Source organism: Clarias gariepinus, chromosome 17 (genome assembly GCF_024256425.1).
Source record: "Clarias gariepinus isolate MV-2021 ecotype Netherlands chromosome 17, CGAR_prim_01v2, whole genome shotgun sequence".
NCBI lineage: Eukaryota > Metazoa > Chordata > Actinopteri > Siluriformes > Clariidae > Clarias > Clarias gariepinus.
In genome coordinates this window covers 15,867,578-15,888,212 of record NC_071116.1, presented here as the reverse complement: position 1 = coordinate 15,888,212, position 20,635 = coordinate 15,867,578, and the positions used below count along the sequence as shown (strand labels likewise).

General features: G+C 37.2%; 1 protein-coding gene across 1 annotated transcript in view; it reads right to left on the bottom strand.

Annotated features, from left to right (window-relative positions):
• opcml (opioid binding protein/cell adhesion molecule-like) overlaps positions 1-8,529 on the bottom strand; it is a 263,049-nt gene extending 254,520 nt beyond the window's left edge. Inside the window, exon 1 of the mRNA XM_053476148.1 lies at positions 8,309-8,529. Coding sequence (XP_053332123.1) covers positions 8,309-8,369 — 61 coding nt within the window. The 5' untranslated portion in view covers positions 8,370-8,529. The remainder of the gene's footprint in view (positions 1-8,308) is intronic.
• Between the last annotated feature and the right edge of the window lie 12,106 nt (positions 8,530-20,635).

Here is a 20,635-nt window from a genome sequence, read left to right as displayed (position 1 = left end):
TTATCTAACTGTAGAAAACATAAAGATAGTACATTGCTATTTGCTTTTATTTTCTGACACTGCTCAGTGCAGCAGAGCAGGATTTTTGCTGAGCCAACTGATTTGCCACAAACGTGCATCTGCTCCTTAAATCATACAAGCACATGAAGCAGTGAAAGAGGGAAAGAGCAAGAGAACTGGTGATGAGTGTGTCAAGGCACATTCAGCACCTCTGGCAAGGTCAAAATAATATGATTATTTTATTGGACAGGCTGGTGGCACATATTCATTGGGGAGTAAAGACACTCAAAGCATGCAAGCATTCAAGGAGAATTTAACCTCACATATTTTGCCTGAATCCTGTTGAATCTACATGGTACAAAAAGTTTACAATGAGTTAGATTATTTATATGAAATATAAAAAACCTTTAATTACATTGACAAATTTTACGTGAGGTCCAGCCCCGACTAAAATCCATTGGTAAAATGAGTGCTGAATGCACTCTAGTAGTAGTTTGTTTTGCAATGCTTTAGGGACCCTTGATACATATTATACAAATATTTTTAATTAATATAATAATCTACATATTCTCTATATATACGAGCCACTTCATTAGGTACACCCGTTGAACTGCTTATTAATGCAAATATCTAATCAGCCAATTACATGGAAGCAACTCAATGCATTTAGATATGTAGACATGGTGAAGATGGTCTGCTAAAGTTTAAACCAAGCAGCAGAATCAGGAAGAAGGGTGATTCAGGTGATTTTAAATGTGGCTGGTCTGAGTATTTTAGAAACTGTTCTCTACTGGGATTTTCATGCACAACTATATCTATGGTTTACAGACAATGGCCTGAAAATGAGCAAATATCTCTTGAGCAGCACTTCTCTAGTTCAAACAGAAAGAAAGGCAACATCTGGTTAAAACCAAGGTATGGGAAATCTCTGAATGCACATCACCCAAAACCTTAAAACAGATGGACTACAGACCACACCATGTCCCACTTCTGTCACTAAAGAATAGGAAGCTGAGGCTACAATTCACATGTGCTCAACCAAGATTGGAAAAATGTTGCCTGGTCTGATGATTCTCTGATGATGATCATCATTTAAATGTAACTGCTAAAATCATCTCAAACTGGTTTCCTGAACATGACAATTAATTCACTGTATTTAAATGGCTTCCACAGTCACCAGATCTTAGTCCAATAGAGCAACTTTGGAATTCGGTAGTTAGGCCAGTACTGAAGGCAAAAGGGGGTCCAACACAGTACTCGCAAGATGTACCTAATGAAGTAGCTGGTGTATTGTGTATATATAAATAATACTAATAGTTCTTTGGATTGTCTTATTGTATTTCCATAGTAAAAGATAACTATATATATATATATATATATATATATATATATATATATATATACACAGTACAGGCCAAAAGTTTGGACACACCTCCTCATCTATCTGTCAATGTGTTTTCTTTATTTTCATGACCATTTAACACATGTGGAGTTATGTACTATGTAAAAAGGTCTCCACAGTCACCGGACCTGAACCCAATCGAGATGGTTTGGGGTGAGCTGGACCGCAGAGTGAAGGAAAAATGGGCCAACAAGTGCTAAACACCTCTGGGAACTCCTCAAAGACTGTTGGAAACCATTTCAAGTGACTACCTCTTGAAGCTCATCGAGAGAATGCCAAGAGTTTGCAAAGCAGTAATCAGAGCAAAGGGTGGCTATTTTGAAGAAACTAGAATATAAAACATGTTTTCAGTTATTTTAACTTTTTTTGTTAAGTACATAAATCCACGTGTTCATTCACAGTTTTGATGCCTTCAGTGAGAATCTATCAATGTAAATGGTCATGAAAACACATTGAATGAGAAGCTGTGTCCAAACAAAAGATATCTGATATGTATCCATCTTTGCTTGACACTAACAATGCTAAAAATATATAAAAAATTCCCTTGCTGAGTACCCCTATATCTTCCCAAAAGTGTTTTATTGAATTATTCCAATATTCTGAGATACTGTATTTTACCACTTAGAATGGATGAAAAAAAAACTGTTCACCATGGTGGAAACCGTTTAGATCACTGAACAGAAACAACCTGCATTTGTGCAAACAGGTCCGTTACCCATCAGTTTGATTAATAAATCTATTAATGGGGAAGAAAAAAGTTATGTACTTTTAGATGCTGTACAGTAAATAAATATTACACAATCTATAAAGTCCTTAGGAAGCAACAAGTTATCAACAGGCAAAAGATCAGGGAGTAAATCTGATATGTATTATAACTCTTAAACTTAATACTGAGAATTAAAAAATAATAATAATATATATATATTTTTTTATTTATGTGTCATGTGAATTGTATGATTCTAACTGCAATTACATTTGAAGAGACATGCTGCATATTTATACACTTTCCATTGACTCATTATGCAATGGTTTATCTGCAGTGGAGAGCCAGCATTGTTTCCAGACTCTTTGTGTCACAGAAAGCTGAGGGAGCAAAATATTGATCTGTAGAATCCTGAACTCATTAACCATAACAAAGCACACAACAATTAAAACTAATGGCACAGACATGTGAATCTAGTGGTAGTGTATGATAAGCAGTATCACAGCCATTAAACCTGTAACCACAATCTAAACCATATTCTGTATTACAGACAGATTTAAATCTAAATAATATAATTTAAAGCTAATTGCTACATTTATTAGATCACTAATATTATATCATACTTAATAATATTTAATAGTGCCAATATATTGCCAAAGTATGGGATTAACCACATGAAATGACTTAATTATTTCAATTAACCCAACACACCCAAGAAGGAAGCTAATAAGATTATTTTCAGAATTGTTTTCAAAGTTCAGCCATGTCTGGTCTTTCAATGCAAATGTCAGACAATCCAATTCTCCCATGTGTCCTTGCAGACGTTTAACATATATAGCTTGTGAGGGAGTGTACTGTCCTTTCCATTTAAATGAGAATGTAGTAAAGGTGAAATGATTAGAAGATTTAAACTGATACACCTATTGAAAAGGCAACAACTGAAATAACTCAAGGTAGCTATCATTCACCAGTTACTGTATTATTGATTATAAATTATACGGCCAATAATTTGTGGACAGCCATCACAACAATATATGCTTTTGCAACATCCCATTCAAGATTTAGTTTGCCTTTGGGCCTCTTGAATGACTTTGCTTTGTGCACAGGGGCACTGTCATGCTGGAACAGGTTTGTATTGTAATAATTCAGTACACAGGTGCAACTGTGTGCTTCCAACATTTTGGCGAAAGTTTGAAAAAGAACAACATATGGGCACATAATCAGGTGTCCACATACTTTTGACAATATACTGTACTGTAATTGGTTGTAAACTTGATTAATATAAAAATAACACACAACTTGTATGTAACAAACGAATAGTTTTAAACTGCTACAGTATGTAAACAGGATAGCATTGTAATTTGATCCTTAAAATAGTCCTTTTCTACATTAGCATCTGTTAGCCTACATTAGCATCTGTAAGCCTACACCAGATTCTGAACAATGTTGGTCAAATATCAATCCAAGTCCACTAAATAGAATTGCTTAATATCCTATTAAATTCAGCAATATCGCAAAATATTAAATCATTGCCTTATGATTCACAATTGCATTACATTATAACAGACTGAGTAAAATTATTATAAAAAAAATAGGTAGGTATATAAAAAAAAAAAACTACATCAAATTTTTGAAAGCCTGATGTTCACTAGGATGTAGCTATTCCTTAACTATCCAGTCCAAGGACAGCATAAGACAGTTGAGATGCTTTTAACCCATGGGTCTCAAACTCAAGTTGTTTGGGGGCCACTGCTGTTATTGACATCACATACGAGGGCCTTTTTAACATTCAAGCACAACAAGAAAGCACAATATTTCTGTCAATTTTCTTTACTTATTTAGACATTAGCTCTCATTTAATTTAAATTACATTATTATACTGTCAAACAAAAAATGTAAACAGTGTCTCTACATTGTTTTATATATTAGTTTTTAACAGTTTGCAAATCCTTTAACTTACTTTATTTTAACTTTAATAACTAAGAATCAACAATCTTAAAGAACTAACAATATTGCAGGAATTCAAAATGCAACGAAAACATTTGCACAATATTCTATTTCTTGCCAGACACCTGGCAGCGCTTCTGCTCACACAACTGTGCCACGTTTGCCCTAATGGAGGTCACAGTTGAAACCCTGAGTACAGCTTGGAGATGGGCATCACTAAGCCTACACCTGTACTTGCATTTATTGAAGTTCATAGTTGAGAAAAGTTTCTCACACAGATATGTGCTTCCAAAAAGGCACATTACCCGACTGAACACTTTGGACAGCTCTGGGAAGCATGGAGGTAATTCTCTCAGAAACTGTTCAGTCCTGTCTACTTTTCCTTGTGCCTCTCTGAATTTAGTTTTTAGCTCACTCTTGCACTGCAACTCAATCAGTTCCATTTGCAAAACACTTGGAACACTCTCCACATCAGCTGAGAAGGGGTCTGCAAACAGCTGGAAAGTGTCACGGTGTGCCTTGAAGTCAGCAAAACGCTGATCAAATTCCTGCAGTAGGTTTTCAATAGCAGAGGCATATTCATCACCACTGAATACTGTGCCATTCTCCACAAGAGATCTGCATGTTGTGAAATGACTGAGGTTTTTTGCAGAAAGCTGAGTTTTCCATAATCTTAGTTTTGTGGAGAAGGCTTTCACACTTTCATATGTTGCTGTGATGAGCTGACCAGGCCCCTGGAGCTTCAGGTTGAGGATGTTTAACTCCTGTGTTATGTCCACTAGAAATGCAAGGTCCATGACCCATTTAGGATCATCAAATTCAGGAACATCCATTCTGCCATCTTCCATGAATCTCTTCACCTCTGCTCTTAATTCAAAAAATCTCTTCAAGACATTTCCCCTGCTGAGCCAGCGCACTTCAGTAAAGTAAAGTACATCACCATATGTTGCCTCAATTTCTTCTAAAAAGGCGCGAAACTGGCGGTGCTGTAAACTCCTTGACCTGATGTAATTGATACATTTCAGGACAACAGACATGACATGTTCATATTTCAAGCATTTACAGCACAGTGCCTGCTGGTGTATAATGCAGTGCAGAACAACTGCTGGATCTGCATTTTCCTCTTCCAGCTTTCTTTGTACCAGCGCTACCAGTCCGTTTTTTTTGCCTGTCATAGACGGGGCGCCATCAGTGGTAATACCTACCAGTCTGTTCCACGGCAAACCAGCGCGATCAATTGCATCACAAAGCTGATGAAATATATCTTTGGCTGATGTGCGGCCATGCATTGGACATAAACTCAGCAACTCTTCCGTTATTTCAAATTGGTCATTAATACCCCTGATGAAAATAGCTAGCTGAGCAGTGTCGGTTTTGTCTGTGCTTTCGTCAAGCGCCACAGAGTATGTAGTGAAAACTCGAGCTTTGTCGCGTAACTGATCATAAATGTCATTGGATAACTCGCTAATACGCTCTGCTACGGTGTTTGCCGATAGAGAGAGATGGTTGAACAAGCTCTTTTTTTCTGGACATAGAATATCAGCGACTTTCAACATGCAATCCTTTATAAACTGCCCTTCAGTGAATGGCTTTCCTGCTTTAGCGATCAACTCACTCACCACATAACTTGCTTCAACTGCAGCATCAGCGTCCTTTTTGGCTTTATGGAAAAGGCTTTGCTGGGACGTTAGCTCGCTCTGCAACCGCGTAGCTCGTTTTTTTCTATCGTCTTCCTGGTACTTATCATATTGTTCGCTGTGTTTAGTCGAGTAATGGCGCTTGAGATTATATTCCTTTAGAACGGCGACTTTTTCCTTGCATATCAGACATGTAGCATTTCCATTAAACTCCACAAAAAAATACTGCAATGTCCATCTTTCTTGAAACTGTCTGTGTTCATCATCCACCTTCCTTTTCGATTTGGAAAGAGACATGTTTTCGTTAGCAGCCAAACAAAAAAAAAAACTACTAAAGCCACAAAACCTCTTCTAAAATTGCCGGTTATTCACGGTTTTTTAATTCAACCCTAATTAAATATGAAGGGGTAGCTTTTATGAAAAAACTAGGGGGAAAAATGCTGGTCGGATTATACTATTTTTTGGCAACAGTTGCGGGCCAGAGGGAGGAGGAGGGGGGGCCGTAAATGGCCCGCGGGCCGGCAGTTTGAGACCCCTGTTTTAACCCTTCTTAAATTTGGTTTCTGTGCACACACAAAGATGCCCAAATGCAACCCATCAGAGTTGAACCGGAGCTCTGTCAGCCTGAGTGTAGCAACCATGATACATATTTACAGTAAATATACATATGATAAATAGATGCTCCAAATTCAACTGTTTGAAGCTGGCAAAAAAAAAAAAAACAGGTATACCCATTAACCCATTACCCAGTAACCCATTTCACCTATGATAATTCACATTGGAAAGCATTTGAATGAACCATGGTTTAATGGGTTTAACAAGAAGCCAACCAAGAAGAACCCCTTAATACAACACTCACTATCAGTAAATCTGTATAAATGTCACTTTACTTGGTTTTTATGTATTGTCTACCACTTTTATGGAAGCCTTCAGGTTTGTGATATTTTATATTTATATATATATATATATACACTGATTTAAATAAATGAAAGGAATTCCTGGCTCTAATAAAAAATTTTATTAAAATAAAACAAAAACAAACAAGTCACTACATACCACTTTCAATACTTAAATTTAAAAAAAGCTCTTATTTGTTATTACACAAATTAAGTACACAAATTAATATATTAATTTTAAAACTAATTACTCCGTAAGTTTGAGAAGTCCAACAGCGTACAAATAAATAAATTATATAAATGGATTTTTGCTACATCTAACCAATTTGTTATACCAGGCATAAAAGCCCCAGCTCTTAAGTCTTTTGTAGGTTAATTCCCTGACACTCTAGTTTAACCCAGGCATGAATGAGTGATCAGCCATCCCTTGGCTCCTCTGCTCCATTTTCAGCAGCTGCTTTCATCTACACACATCAGCAAATTTCACATTTCCCTGTACACTCTGAAACTGTAAACAGTATTTTCTTCCACTGGGGTGGCACCCTTTAACATATATTTCTTCACCTGGAAACACGGACATAATAATAGCTTTAAAAATTTAGGATAAAATAAAAGAGTAAATCTTTAAACGTACTACAGTACAGTATGCACCTTGCTAGATAATAATTATAATTATATAATAAATTATATTATATTATTTAAAGTTATTTTATATAATTATATTAAAATTATATTATATTAAAATAATTATAATTATTATTATCATAATTATTTTCTCTTTTTAATTTGATTAATATTTATTAGCAGCAATATTTCATAGTTATGTTAAAAAAGTAGGTCTTTTTTTTTTTGCACTAGTAGTAGTGATAGAAATATAGTGTGAGTATTTATAGTAATATTAACAACTGTCCTAGTACTAGTAGCAGCTACAGTAGTACTGTATTAATACCACTTTAAAGGGGCATTATAATTAATAGTATTAGTTGTAGTAGTCGCAGCAGCAGCAGTATTTGAATTACTCCTACTAGACTTTTTTTGGTCTGCCCACGTGCCATCCGGCACATCGAAGGACAGATACTCGCCAGCCTGGAGATGTATCCAGTGTTTCTATGCCAGTTACTTAAGGGGTCGGGTTTCCAGCTGGATGCCCGATTGTCATTTAAACACACACACAAACACACTATGGGTCATTTAGGAATGCCAATTAGACTAACCTGCATGTCTTTGGACTGTGGGAGGAAACAGGAGTACCCGGAGGAAACCCACCAAGCACAGGGAGAACATGCACACAGACCAGAGGTGCAAGGTGACAGTGCTATCCACTAAGCCATAATTATTAGTAGCAGAGAGTAGTAGCAGCAGCAGCAGCTGTAGACATAATTGTAGTAGTAACCTTCCCTGAAAAATATTCTGGTCTTGTGTAGCCTACATATTTCACTTGAGTGGAAATTCTTTCTTTAATATAAACATGTGCAAGCAATATTTTCTTTTCCAATGTAAAAACAGCAGCAAAAGCAGCAACAGCAGCAGCAGTAGTAGTCAGCTTCACTATTACTAGTTACAGTAGTTATAATAGTCTATTGAGACTTATTATAGTAATACTGTCTCATTTACTGTTTCATATTGCTTTGTTTTTAAACGGAAGTCAGCGATCGATGGAGTAGACTCATACACCTGTCACTAAAACTCTACAAAGTCCCCGCGTTCACAGCGCGTCCGTTACCTGGATACACGATGAGCGCGAGCAGCCACGCCGCGAGCACGCAGCCCACCGGGTTGAACATTCTTCAAACTGACTCTGACGATATCGCTTCTCTGATTGATTTTTGATGTGTCCTCTGGCACACACGTCCGCTCCCGACGCACTTACAGTAAGTCTGCTACGAAACTAGGCTGTGGTGTCCGTGTGGAGCGCATTGGCACAGAGTAGAGCTCGATTTGAAATCCAGCGCAACTTGCAGCGGCGCAGTGACCGAGTGCCCATTGATTATTTCCCCGCGAGCAGAGCGCGAGGAGAGTTGAGCGCAAGCCCCGCCCCCGTCCGCTCTCATTGGCTGAAGGGGCTGTCCATAACTGGTACCCGAGGTGAATAAACAGAGGACAGCATTAAAAGCACTGACCATGAGCACAGTATAGCATGCTGTCAATAAGTAGACACGTACAATAAATTACTGGAACACATCTCTTCTCGTGTGTGTGTGTGTGTGTGTGTGTGTGTGTGTGTGTGTGTGTGTGTGTGTGTGTGACAAGCACAGTCCCATTCAGGTGTTGGGAATAGACTGGATGCTTGCCAGGACATTGCTGTCAGGTTGTTGTGACAGGCATCGTCGTGAGCCACAAAACTGCAAGGTGACCTTGTGACTCGGCATAATGTCTCAAGCACGCCTTGGAGCACAAGGCATGCAAACAGGCGTCGTATTTGCCTGACAACATGCGCCTTATTTACTATATGACAAAGCATATTGAACTATAAGTTACCATAAGCATAAGAACTATTAGTGTTTTTAAAATAAATGAAATCATGACAATGAAAAATGTGTAAAACTTTAAGCATGTTGTTTTAGGCTTGCCATTTTTAAGGTGAAATGGTAAAATAATATCCATATCATGATAAATTATATCACTTTTTAGAAACAGCATGTGGAACATTCCATGACCACATTTGTACTGACTGAAGCAGTATACTGGGCTATAATATACATACCAAAAAGTTTCTGAACGCACAGTTACAGGGACAACCCACCTTCATAAGTCAGTTTGCCAAAAGACATCAGGAGCTGTGCAACTGGTGACTTTGTGCGTTACCACATCTGCTTTTTCATAATGGACAGTAAGTTAAAACAAAGAGTGAATATGAAACTTTATGTGAAACTGCGCAAATCTACCGCAGAGACGTTTGTCATGATTTGGAAAGTTTATGGTGATGCTGCAATGAGTTGTTCAAGGTGTTTTGAGTGGTACACGCATTGCAAGAGCGGAAGTACATCACTGGAAGGCGACGAGAGATCAGAAAGATCTTCAACGAGCTCAACCATCGAAAATGTCGAAACCATTCGGCAACTTGTACATGATAATCATCAGAGAAAAGCGCGTCATACCAAACAGTCCGGACAATCTTCACATATGATTTGAACATGTGCCATATTGCTGTCTAGTTTGTCCCCAGGCTCCTGACCCAGGAGCAGAAGGAACGTTGTGTCAAAGTCTGCCAAGAATTCAACGTCAGCATACAGTATCATGGATGACAACTCCTTCATGTTGAGGATCATTACCAGGGATAAAACTTGAGTGTATGGGTATGATTTCAAAGCAACAGTATTCACAGTGGAAGGGCCCATGATCAAAGACTATGATAATTCACTTGGTCGAGCTGTGGTCCTGCCTCGCCATTTTAATGGATGGATGGATGGATGGATGGATGGATAGATGGATAGATTGATTGATTGGTTAATTGATTTATACACCCCAAAAATGGGGAGGCAGATCCGCAGCTCAACCAAGTGCATTCTCATTGTCTTTTACATCATTTGCTGCACTGTGCATCGAGAATTCATCCTCAGGAGCCAGACCATCAATAGCGAATTCTACTGCCAGGTTTTAAGGCTTCTGAGGGAGGATGTACGATAAAATATATATATATACCTTAAGTGTATATATACACAACCAGGCATAACATTGAAAGCATTGGCAGGTGAAGTGATAACATTGATTATCTCCTTATACTAACATCTGTCGAGAAGTAGGATATATTAGGCATCAAGTAATATTCTCAAAGTTCTTAAAGTTGATGTGCTAGAAGCAGTAAACATGAAAAAGCACAAGGATCTGAGAGATTTTAACAAGGTCCACATTGTGATGGTCCACATCTAAGGATTCCTGTTATACAGTGGTTAGTAGTTCAAGGAAGGACACAATTTGCTGAAAAAGTTATTTCTGGAAGAAAGCAATTAAAACACACAGTGCACTATAGCTTGTGTTTGGGGCAGTGTAGCCACAGACCGGTCAGGGTGCCCATGCTCCTGTCTGCTGCTGAAAGCTCCTACTATGGGCAGATGAACTTTAGAACTGGACCAAAGAGCAATGAAAGAAGATGGTCTGGTTTGAGGTATCACATTTTCTTTTTCATCATGTTAATGGCTGGGTGGGTGCGCTTTACTGACCTGGGCAAAAGATGGCTCCTGGATGCTATGGGAAGAAGGCAATGCCGGCAAAGAATTTGTTTGGTGGTTTGGACGATGTTCTGCTGTAAAACCCTGGGTCCTGACATGAAGACAAAAAGTACAGCCAAATACACAGTACAGTACATCACAAAGTCAGAGTGCCCATGCTGGCCCCCATCCACTGCCGAAAGTGTCTACAATGATCATGTGAGCAGAAGAAGCCCTTCTGATGAATCACATTTTCTTTTACATCCTGTGGATGGCTGGGTGCTTGTCCATTGCTAACCTGGGGAAAAAATTAAACCAGGATGTACTATTGGAGGAAGGCAAGACAGGGGAGGCAGTGTGATGCTTTGGGCAATGGAAATCTGCTGGGAAATCCTCGGTCCTGGCATCTATGTAAATGTTACTATACCTAAACATTGTTGCAGACAAGGAACACCTCTTGGTTTGAGGAGCTTAAGGAAGAGTTCAAGACCTTGAAATTCATAAGATCTCAATTTGGGTTTATATATATACAGTATATATATATATATATATATATATATATATATATATATATATATATATATATATATATATAAACCCAAAAGGAGGGTGCTCACAGCTCAATGATTCAGACTAGTAGTAAATTCAAGGAGGAAAAGTCTGCTAAAGAAGTACATAAAAAAGACTCATAATCATAATAATACTACCTGCTCTTGACCCATGAACTGTTGCTACTCAGAAACAGATCTTTAGGACATGATATATTTAATTTTCAACATGCTTCCATTTTTTTGGCCAGGGAGAAGTCAGATACTTTCTTGAAAATTTGTTTTGTTCTCCCCGGGGATAATAGGTAAGGAATTTAACAATTAAAGTGTTGGATCGCTCATTGCCAAGGGCCTTTAATAATAACCTTCAATATTACCTTGCTCAGAAAATAGCAGATGTTCAGTGAATACGCTTTGCAGCTAACCCGGTATTTGGAGCTAGCAATGAGTGATTCTACAAGATTTGAGTGTCCACCACTGGTCCTTTTACTATAATCAAAGAGACATTTTTATTGGTGTGAATACTATGATTTTAGGCTTTTACGCCTCCTTTATAAGATTTTTTTAGGTAATCTCATAATTTATTATCAGACCATTTGTGTGAGGTGTGTAAAAGCTATGAAACTAATTTAAGGAGTACAGACATTAGGTGTCATGGACTACTATACCAGGATGAACATTTATTTATTTATGCATTTTTTTTATTTAATTTTAAAGCATATCTACAATACTGTAGTTGAATTAATTTAAATACTAATATAGACTTCAACAAGAGACATGTTCTTTTGGTCCTAAGAAACCTACTGCTAATCTCATAATCAGTACTTTTGGGACGCAGCATCTGTAGTCTAGCTCAGAAAAATGATTGATATTAATGAAGCTAATATACAGCAAGGACACATACTTAGGTCTTTAGAGAAGCTGCTGAATGATTAATACTAATGTACAAAACTGCTCAATAGGATTGAAATATTGATGACACATAATTAAGCCTGTGATTAATTTATCTTAGGCAAATCATAATAAAATCGTGGGCTGATTTGAATGGGAAGCTCCTAGAATGTAATATGCTGTAACATGAATAAAATGCTTACTCTTCAGATTAGCTTTTTATCATTCCCCAAATTACGACTTAAAAAAAGCACAAAAAAATGGACAAATACCACATCTTGAAGCTATAATTAAAACAATTAAATATTTGATTATTGTATCAGTCACTACTTGATCACTTAGTCATAATCAATTGCTTTTAACATTAAGCAATGAAGACATTTGTCCCAAAAGTAAAGACACACACTGAGACTTAGAATAATGAGATGCTCAGGAAGGCGAATGATTCAGCAGTGTAGTGATTTAGTAAAACCATATAAATCATTCAAAACACCAATTAAATTGATTATTGTGGAACTGGCCTTGCCACATCATAAATATGTCAGGCCAGAGGTCATACTGTATATTATCATGATAAGTGCCATACAGTGTTTTACTAGGTTAACATGTTCAACTGCAGTTTTAAGCTGGACTTTATGATCCAACTCAAATAGTCTATTTTCCACACATATTTTTTTAGTGTATTAAATATTGAAATATATTTAAAACAAAGCATTTTATTGTATATTGTAATTATTCTCTGCTGTAGGCTACACATTTTGGCTAATACCCTTTCTCACTGGAAAAAAGAAATTCTGCAATTTACTCAACCACAACTGTAGCACTGATAGCATTAAAGACTAACTGAAACGTCTTGTTAACGTTTGCAACTTTGGGTACAGTAGTTACCTGTGTATTCTTCTCCATGCAATATTTACTTTATTTATTCATTTATTTATTTGTTTGTAACATCTCAAAGCTGCATTTGCACACAATATATTAAAGTATTGTGCAATCTTTGGTTTAAAAAAGGGCCTGAACAAATCCACTGTATGGCTTTTGTTCATTCATTTATCTTCAGTACCATGGAACCTGGTCTAAGATTCAGGTCGAGGCTCTCCATAATACGTCCTGTTTGTAAAACCTCAGGACACTTAGAAACCTCTACATATGCAATGTAAGATATTAAAAATTTAATATTATATCTGATAGTTGATGTGCATGTGTGTGTGGGGGGATGTGGAAGAGGGTTCGAAGTTCTTCAGCATTCTACTGTGTCGTGTGTTGACGCAGTGTGGGGCTATTAGCTCTGTGCACCAGAAGTACTGCAGATGGCACTACCCTATTTAACCTGATTTAGCTTTTTAATGAGATGAAGGGAGAATGAGAATGTGAGGGAAAGAGGGAGAGATAGGCAGTAACCACTACATGTCCAAAGTATACTAAAGTGACATGCCACATTCAACCACACACTAACAAAACCTCTATTCCAAGCACTGCATGACAAGAAAAACTTCAAGAGCTTCAATTATATACAAGGTCATTGAATTCAAATACAGACACACATGGGACCTACAGGACCCAGGACCTGGAGGTCTAAGACAACAGTGCCTACCACTAAGCCACCGTGCAGCCATAGATTGAATGCATCTATATATTGCATGCATTGTTCATCTGATAATTAGAGTCCATAAAAAACATTTTAAAAAGTGTTCATAGTATACATGCACAATATGAGAGAGAGAGAGAGAGAGAGAGAGAGAGAGAGAGAATTAAACAGGAGTTGTGCAAGGGTTTGTGTTTGTTTAAGCAACAACAGTTCTACTAAACTGCATGCAATAAATCTTTTTTTTTTTTTTAAATATGTCTTTTAGCGAGGGAATTCATAACCAGTCCCCTAATGCTTTTTCTTATAGAAGACACAATATTAATGTGAGCTAAACCTGTTTAAAAAATCTAAATCAGAACGTCAAATCCTAAATAAACAGAAATGCATTTTCAACATTTTTCCCTAAAAATCATCCCACTTGTTAAGGGAGCGAGATTACAACTGTCTAGACATTACTGAAAGTGGCCTAAATTAATTTGGACAGAGTGAGAGAGAAAGAAGGAGACAAACAGATGGAGCATGTAATTATGAAGGCAATGACTTGGCAGACTAAGAAGGCATGTTAAAGGAATTATTGTTTTCCCAGGGATAATAAATCTTGTTTTTTTGCTTTCAAAACTTCCCTTCTATGATGTAATATGATTTGTTGTTTTCACAGCTAATTCTGTCTTTTCCCTCTGAGAAATAGACTAAAGCAAGCTAGAATGACTCTGCCACTTAAAATAATCGACTGTATCTACTGTAGCTACATTTAAATGTGGTTCAGTCTGTGAGAGCACATTGTCATGTTCCTTGGATAAATGGATACCATTATATAGTAAGTTTGTGTGTATACTGTAAAAGAATGGAAGAAGCAACAAGATGACTGAAATTACAGTAGTTCTATTTACAGAGGGAGGTTACATAAATATATGTGGGACAGCATGATTCAGGTGTGCCAGGTTAGCCATGAAACCACTAGCTTATCCCCAAACACTTTCCTTTCAGTACAAACCTACACAATACCATGACCCCAACTGCCTTGGCAGATAATCATCATCAGGAAAAAGATAAGCATATATTTCACTATACTCCAATCCCTTGTATTGTACATAACTGAGGAATGTACTGTTGGTTTCTCCCGAGATGAATGCAGGGCTGCTTTTAGCGTTTAGACTTTCTTGCTCCCAACAAAAAAAAAAAAATGAGTAACCTATACCTTATATGACAACATCTCTGTTTTTTGATAAGCGTTAACCCAGTGAGCATGGTAGTACTTGAATTAATTCTGAATTGCCTCACCCCATTACAATCCTCATCACAATAGTGCTTACTGCATTGTCTAACATGTTTAAATAATTGATTCCATAGTTGTCATGTTATTGGTTGGATTTCTTACACATTTTTACTGTTGAAATGTAATAAAGTTAAAAGTAACTTGGGATGACTAGTATTTTTTAGCAAACAGTTGGCAAATACACAAATTGTGTTTAAAATGGGTCCCTGATAATGAACATTAAATCTACAGTATTATTTGGGTAAGAATCTTGTACTTTCTTGTAAGATTAACAGTTATATTGAAACCACCATGGCTTAATGATTAGCACTTTTGCTTCACACATCCAGGGATGGGGGTCTAAATCTTCCCTCTGATCCTGTGTGCATGAAGTTTGCATATTTTTCCCATGCTTAATGGGTTTCTTGGTGTGTTTCCTCCCACAGTCCAAATATATAGTGATCTAGGTTGATTGGCATTTCTAAATTGATCAATAATATGTAATTGTTTTTTTTTATTATTATTCGTTTGTGCATGTGTTCAGTGATTAGGACCCCATTCAGGGTGTACCCTATCTTGTTCCCCAAGTTCCCTGGTATAGCCTCTATCTCTGCATGACCCTCACACAGGGTAAGTCATATACTGTAGACAATGTATCAAAGGATAACTTTCATACAAAAAGAAGTAAAAAAAACCTCACTTTTGTTCTTTGAGAAATGTTGAACATGTTAACTATGGAATATTCTGAATAATTATTAGATATAATATATTAGACAGTAACTTGTCTTTTGAAAATCATATTTCCAATATCACAAAAACAGCCTTTTTCCATCTTAGAAATATTGCCAAACTTAGGAGTATCCTATCCGTATCTGATGCAGAAAAGCTAGTTCATGCATTCATGACCTCCAGACTGGACTATTGTAATGCATTACTAGGTGGTTGTCCTGCATCCTCAATAAACAAGCTACAGTTAGTCCAAAATGCAGCCGCCAGGGTTCTCACTAGATCCAGAAAATATGATCATATAACACCTATATTATCATCCCTGCACTGGCTACCTGTTCAGTTTAGAATTAATTACAAAATAGTACTACTTACATACAAGGCTTTAAATGGTTTAGCTCCCACATACCTAACCAGTCTTTTGATACGCTATAATCCACCACGTCCCTTAAGATCACAAAACTCCGGACTTCTGGTAATTCCCAGAATTTTAAAATCTACAAAAGGGGGCAGGGCATTTTCATATTTGGCTCCAAAGCTTTGGAATAGCCTTCCAGACACTGTTCGGGGAGCAGACACATTTTCCCAATTCAAAAGTAGGCTCAAGACGCATCTCTTTAATCTGGCATACGCGTAACTCATCCCATAACCTCATACTCCAGTACACCTATCCTGAATGGCCACTACGCTAATTCTCTCCATCTTTTCTGTATTTTTCTACCCATCCCGAGGCATCTGGAGATTGTGCCAGCTTTAGTAGACAAAGGCCAACCCTGCGATGTTTCTAAGGCATCTTGAGAAGGACCTGCTCCAGCTAGATTCTGCTTTATGATGGCTGGAGCTACCATGCTGCTCCTGTGCTTCCAGTGATCCAGACCCCATCTGCCCTCTGCACCTACTGCTGAACTGAATCTACACAACTTCTGTTATATTGAACTTTCACCTGCACAACACACTTGATGTTATTTCTATCTGTTATCACCCAGATGAGGATGGGTTCCCTGTTGAGTCTGGTTCCTTTCAAGGTTTCTTCCTATTGCCATCTCAGGGAGTTTTTCCTTGCCACTGTCGCCGTCACCCTTGGCTTGCTCATCAGAGACATTTCATTCATCATTCATTCATTTCATTATTATCTAGACACATTTTTCTCACACATACACACTTCCAAATATTTTCTTTTCTTTTCTAAAAAAAAATAATAATAAAAAATTATTGAATTTTTTTGTGAAGCTGCCTTGAGACAATGACCATTGTTAAAAGCGCTATATAAATAAAATTGAATTGAATTGAATTGAATTAATTCATACAGATGAATGTGGGGCTGATTGAATGTCATAGGGCAATAAAATGTACAGTTTTCTATACATAACAGATTTTTTTTAAAGCATAGCATAGGAAAAGCATAGGATGTTAAATCAACTTACACATTCATTAAGCAAGAGTAACATTTTTAAAGTATGGTCATGTAGTGTTGTAGGTTGTATTAATGCTTTCAGTTCCTTGGCTGAAACATGCACATACAGTGAGTTATGAATTACAGTTATTCTTGATTAAATGTCTTTTATCTTTACTTTAAATGCATATTTGTAATCACAGTATAACATAATGACCATATACTCTAAATGTAATAGCAGTATGACATAATGAACATATGACACATCTTGTCAAACTTAACATAAAGTCTCATAAATGTAAAATGTTTTGTGAATAAATAATGGAACAATCAGGGGGTATATTACTATGGTGGATCCAAGTGACAGGTTTATTAAAGAACAAATCATAATCAAAACCCCATGCAGGGAATAAAAGGGCTTAACTGCAAACAGGTGTGAATGATCAGTGGTAACCATGGTAACAAATCAGGACTGGTTGTGGTGATCTCTGGTGGTGAAAAGTGGGTTTGCTTCTCTGCCAAAGCCAAAGCCTTCTGCTGGAGTACAGTAGTAATGTAAATCTTTAGGTACTGAATGTTTTGGGACAGGCGGGCAACGGGCAGGGGACGGGCGGGTGACTGGCGGGAGGGGTCAAACTCATGGACAGACACTGACCTAATTTGACAAAAACAATTAGGTCTGGTCACAGGGGCCTGGAGCCTATCCCAGGAGACACCTGGACAGGGTGCCAACCCTGTGCAGGGCACACCCATATACACTCATTCATACACTATTGGAAATTTTGGAATGCCAATTAGCCTAATCTGCAGGTCTTTGGACTGTGGGAGGAAACACACCAAGCACGGGGAGAACATGCAAACTCTATGCACACAGAGGCGGGAATCAAACCCAGACACTGGAGGGGTCTACACTACTACACCACCGTGCCGCCTGTTAGTAGAGTTGTTACTGTAGTATATAAGAAATACAGTACGACACTCATGTTCATGGGGTTGTTAAATGATATTCTATACTACATGCATAATAAAATTATAGGCCATATTATTTATTTAGTAAAAATCGATAGGTTATGAATATGAAAGTTAGGTTAATATAAGCTTCAATGCTTCATGAAAAAAAAATAATAAAAGGAAGTTGATGGGGTGGGGCCACAGGGTGGGCCACTCAGATGTTCAGATGGCCACTCTGAGCCATAGCATTCTCAGGCAAGCAGGCTGAACAACCGAATAATCATGTAACTAAGTGCTTGGAGTCCAGGAGGGTTTTTTTTATGGTGTACTCAGATTAAGTGTGCACCACAATCACCTCCAATCACTATAAATATTCTGGAAAGAAAGCAATAGCTAAAAATTAATTTAAACAGATAGGGGACTGATTAATACTATGCATCTGAGAGAGACATATAAAGTCTGGACTTGATAGCAGTAGTACAGCTAAATTGCAAAGGCATTTTATTGATGGTCTGGTTGTATTTTTCTATGTCATATTGTCATTTGATCACGGAAAAAGTATGTGCAGATTATTTGACTAATGGGGTTAATCCGGTGATTTCATCAAGGCAGTGGTTTTTAGAGTGAAATCCAAGGTGCCCCATGGGTCCATGAAGCATAGCTAGGAGGTCTATTTGTTATAGTGTTCATTGTTATTAGCATTTTTTTCTGATTAGTTGAATTAAATGATTTGAATCATTGCTTCAATAACACTTTCATGCACTGATCTATTCAGCCAATCATGTAGCAACAAAACAATACAAAAAAAACCTAAAACAAAAAACCTGCCGATTCAACGTAATTGGTGTAATTTAGGTTAAAAGAGCTTAAGGTAATTTTCACATCAAACATCAGAATGAAGACTAGGTGTGTGCTCTCTTTGTGCTTTGATTGTTGGTACCAGATGGGTTGGTTTAAATATTTCAGAAACTGCTGATCTCCTGGGATTTTCACACACACAACAGTCTGTAGAATTTACACAAAATGGTGACGAAAAAAATCTGTGAAAAAAGGGTCAACAGGGTAAAACACCCTAATAATAATAATAATAATAATAATAATAATAATAATAATAATAACATTGAGACAACAGAGTGACACTGGTGGAAAATTTTTTAAAAAGAGTGTAGATAAAAATGGCCAGATTAGCAGGGAGCTGCCAGAAATTATATAAAAGCTCAAAATATTGGACATTTGGACACATGTGCTACAACAGCAGAAGGCCACATTATGTTCTGATCCTGTCATCTAGAAACAGGGATCTGAGACTATCATGGTCACAGACTTGCCCAAACTGAACAGGTTAAAAAAACAAACAAAAAAAAAAAAACACACACACACTGGTGATTTTCCAGTCTTTAACCTTCTATTTTTCTGCTGTTGGCTGACAGGAGTAGAACCTGATGTGGCATTCTGCTGTTGTAGCACATATACACCATGTTTAATGTGTTGTGCATTCTAACATGCTTTCCTGCTCACGGTGGTCATAAAAAACAGACTTAAATTGGTAGACAGGTACAAGGTAACAGTGGAGACTAAAGATGAGTCAATATCAAAAAGTTTATTGATAATCACATTGATGATCCAGCCTTGGTGGTTGTCAAATTGGCTGTGTAGTCTGTAGTATTCTACACAGATTTTAGTGGAGGTAACACTAAAGTTTTTCATATTTTCTTGTCTTGTGATGATGGAGATTCTGAGAATGATAGAGGATCTGTAAGAGCTATGGTCAAAATAATATGACACTGAAATCGATGATTGGATGGTTCAGGTACACAGATGTCAAATATACAAATCACAAATGGATGTAAGCTGCTCAGATTTATAGTGTTTAGTGATGAGGACTGTCAGATTCCCTGTCTCTTATTTCTTTAATGGTTGCCGCTTGGTGAGTTGTTCTGAGGGATGTTCAAGTATGCAATATCAATTCACTTTCCCAAGGACTTATCCTTAGAGATTTGAAGTTTCAGTTTGGTTTTACCTTGTAGTTGACAACTAAATGTGATGTTTACCCATCCATTTATACTGTAGATAATGGATTAAAACACTTTTAGATTGCGACTATTAGTATACGCTATGCTATAAGGTCAAAAGAACGTGGACACCTGACCACGTAGCACATGTATTAGGGTCTTCCACAAACAGAAAATTTTTTAGAAGAAAGCCTTCTCAGAAAATTGAAGGCAGCTACAGGATCGCACTCGATATTGATGCCCATGGTCTTTGGAATGGGATGTTCAGGTGTCCAAATGTATTTGGCAAGTGAATGGCATATGTAATATTTCGGGATTTATATGGATATGGGCAAAGCAAATATAACAGATTTCTCATTAGGTGTCTTTAAAGATGGCTCAATTTTTTTGCCACTGTTTAGATAGTTGGGTAAACGACCCATTAAAAATGGCTTTTCTTGTCTTTTTTATTACTTTGTTTAGTTCAATAGTATTTGCAGTGCATTGTGCATAATAATATTCTTATATTTTAAGAAGTGTATGACATATATAATGAGAC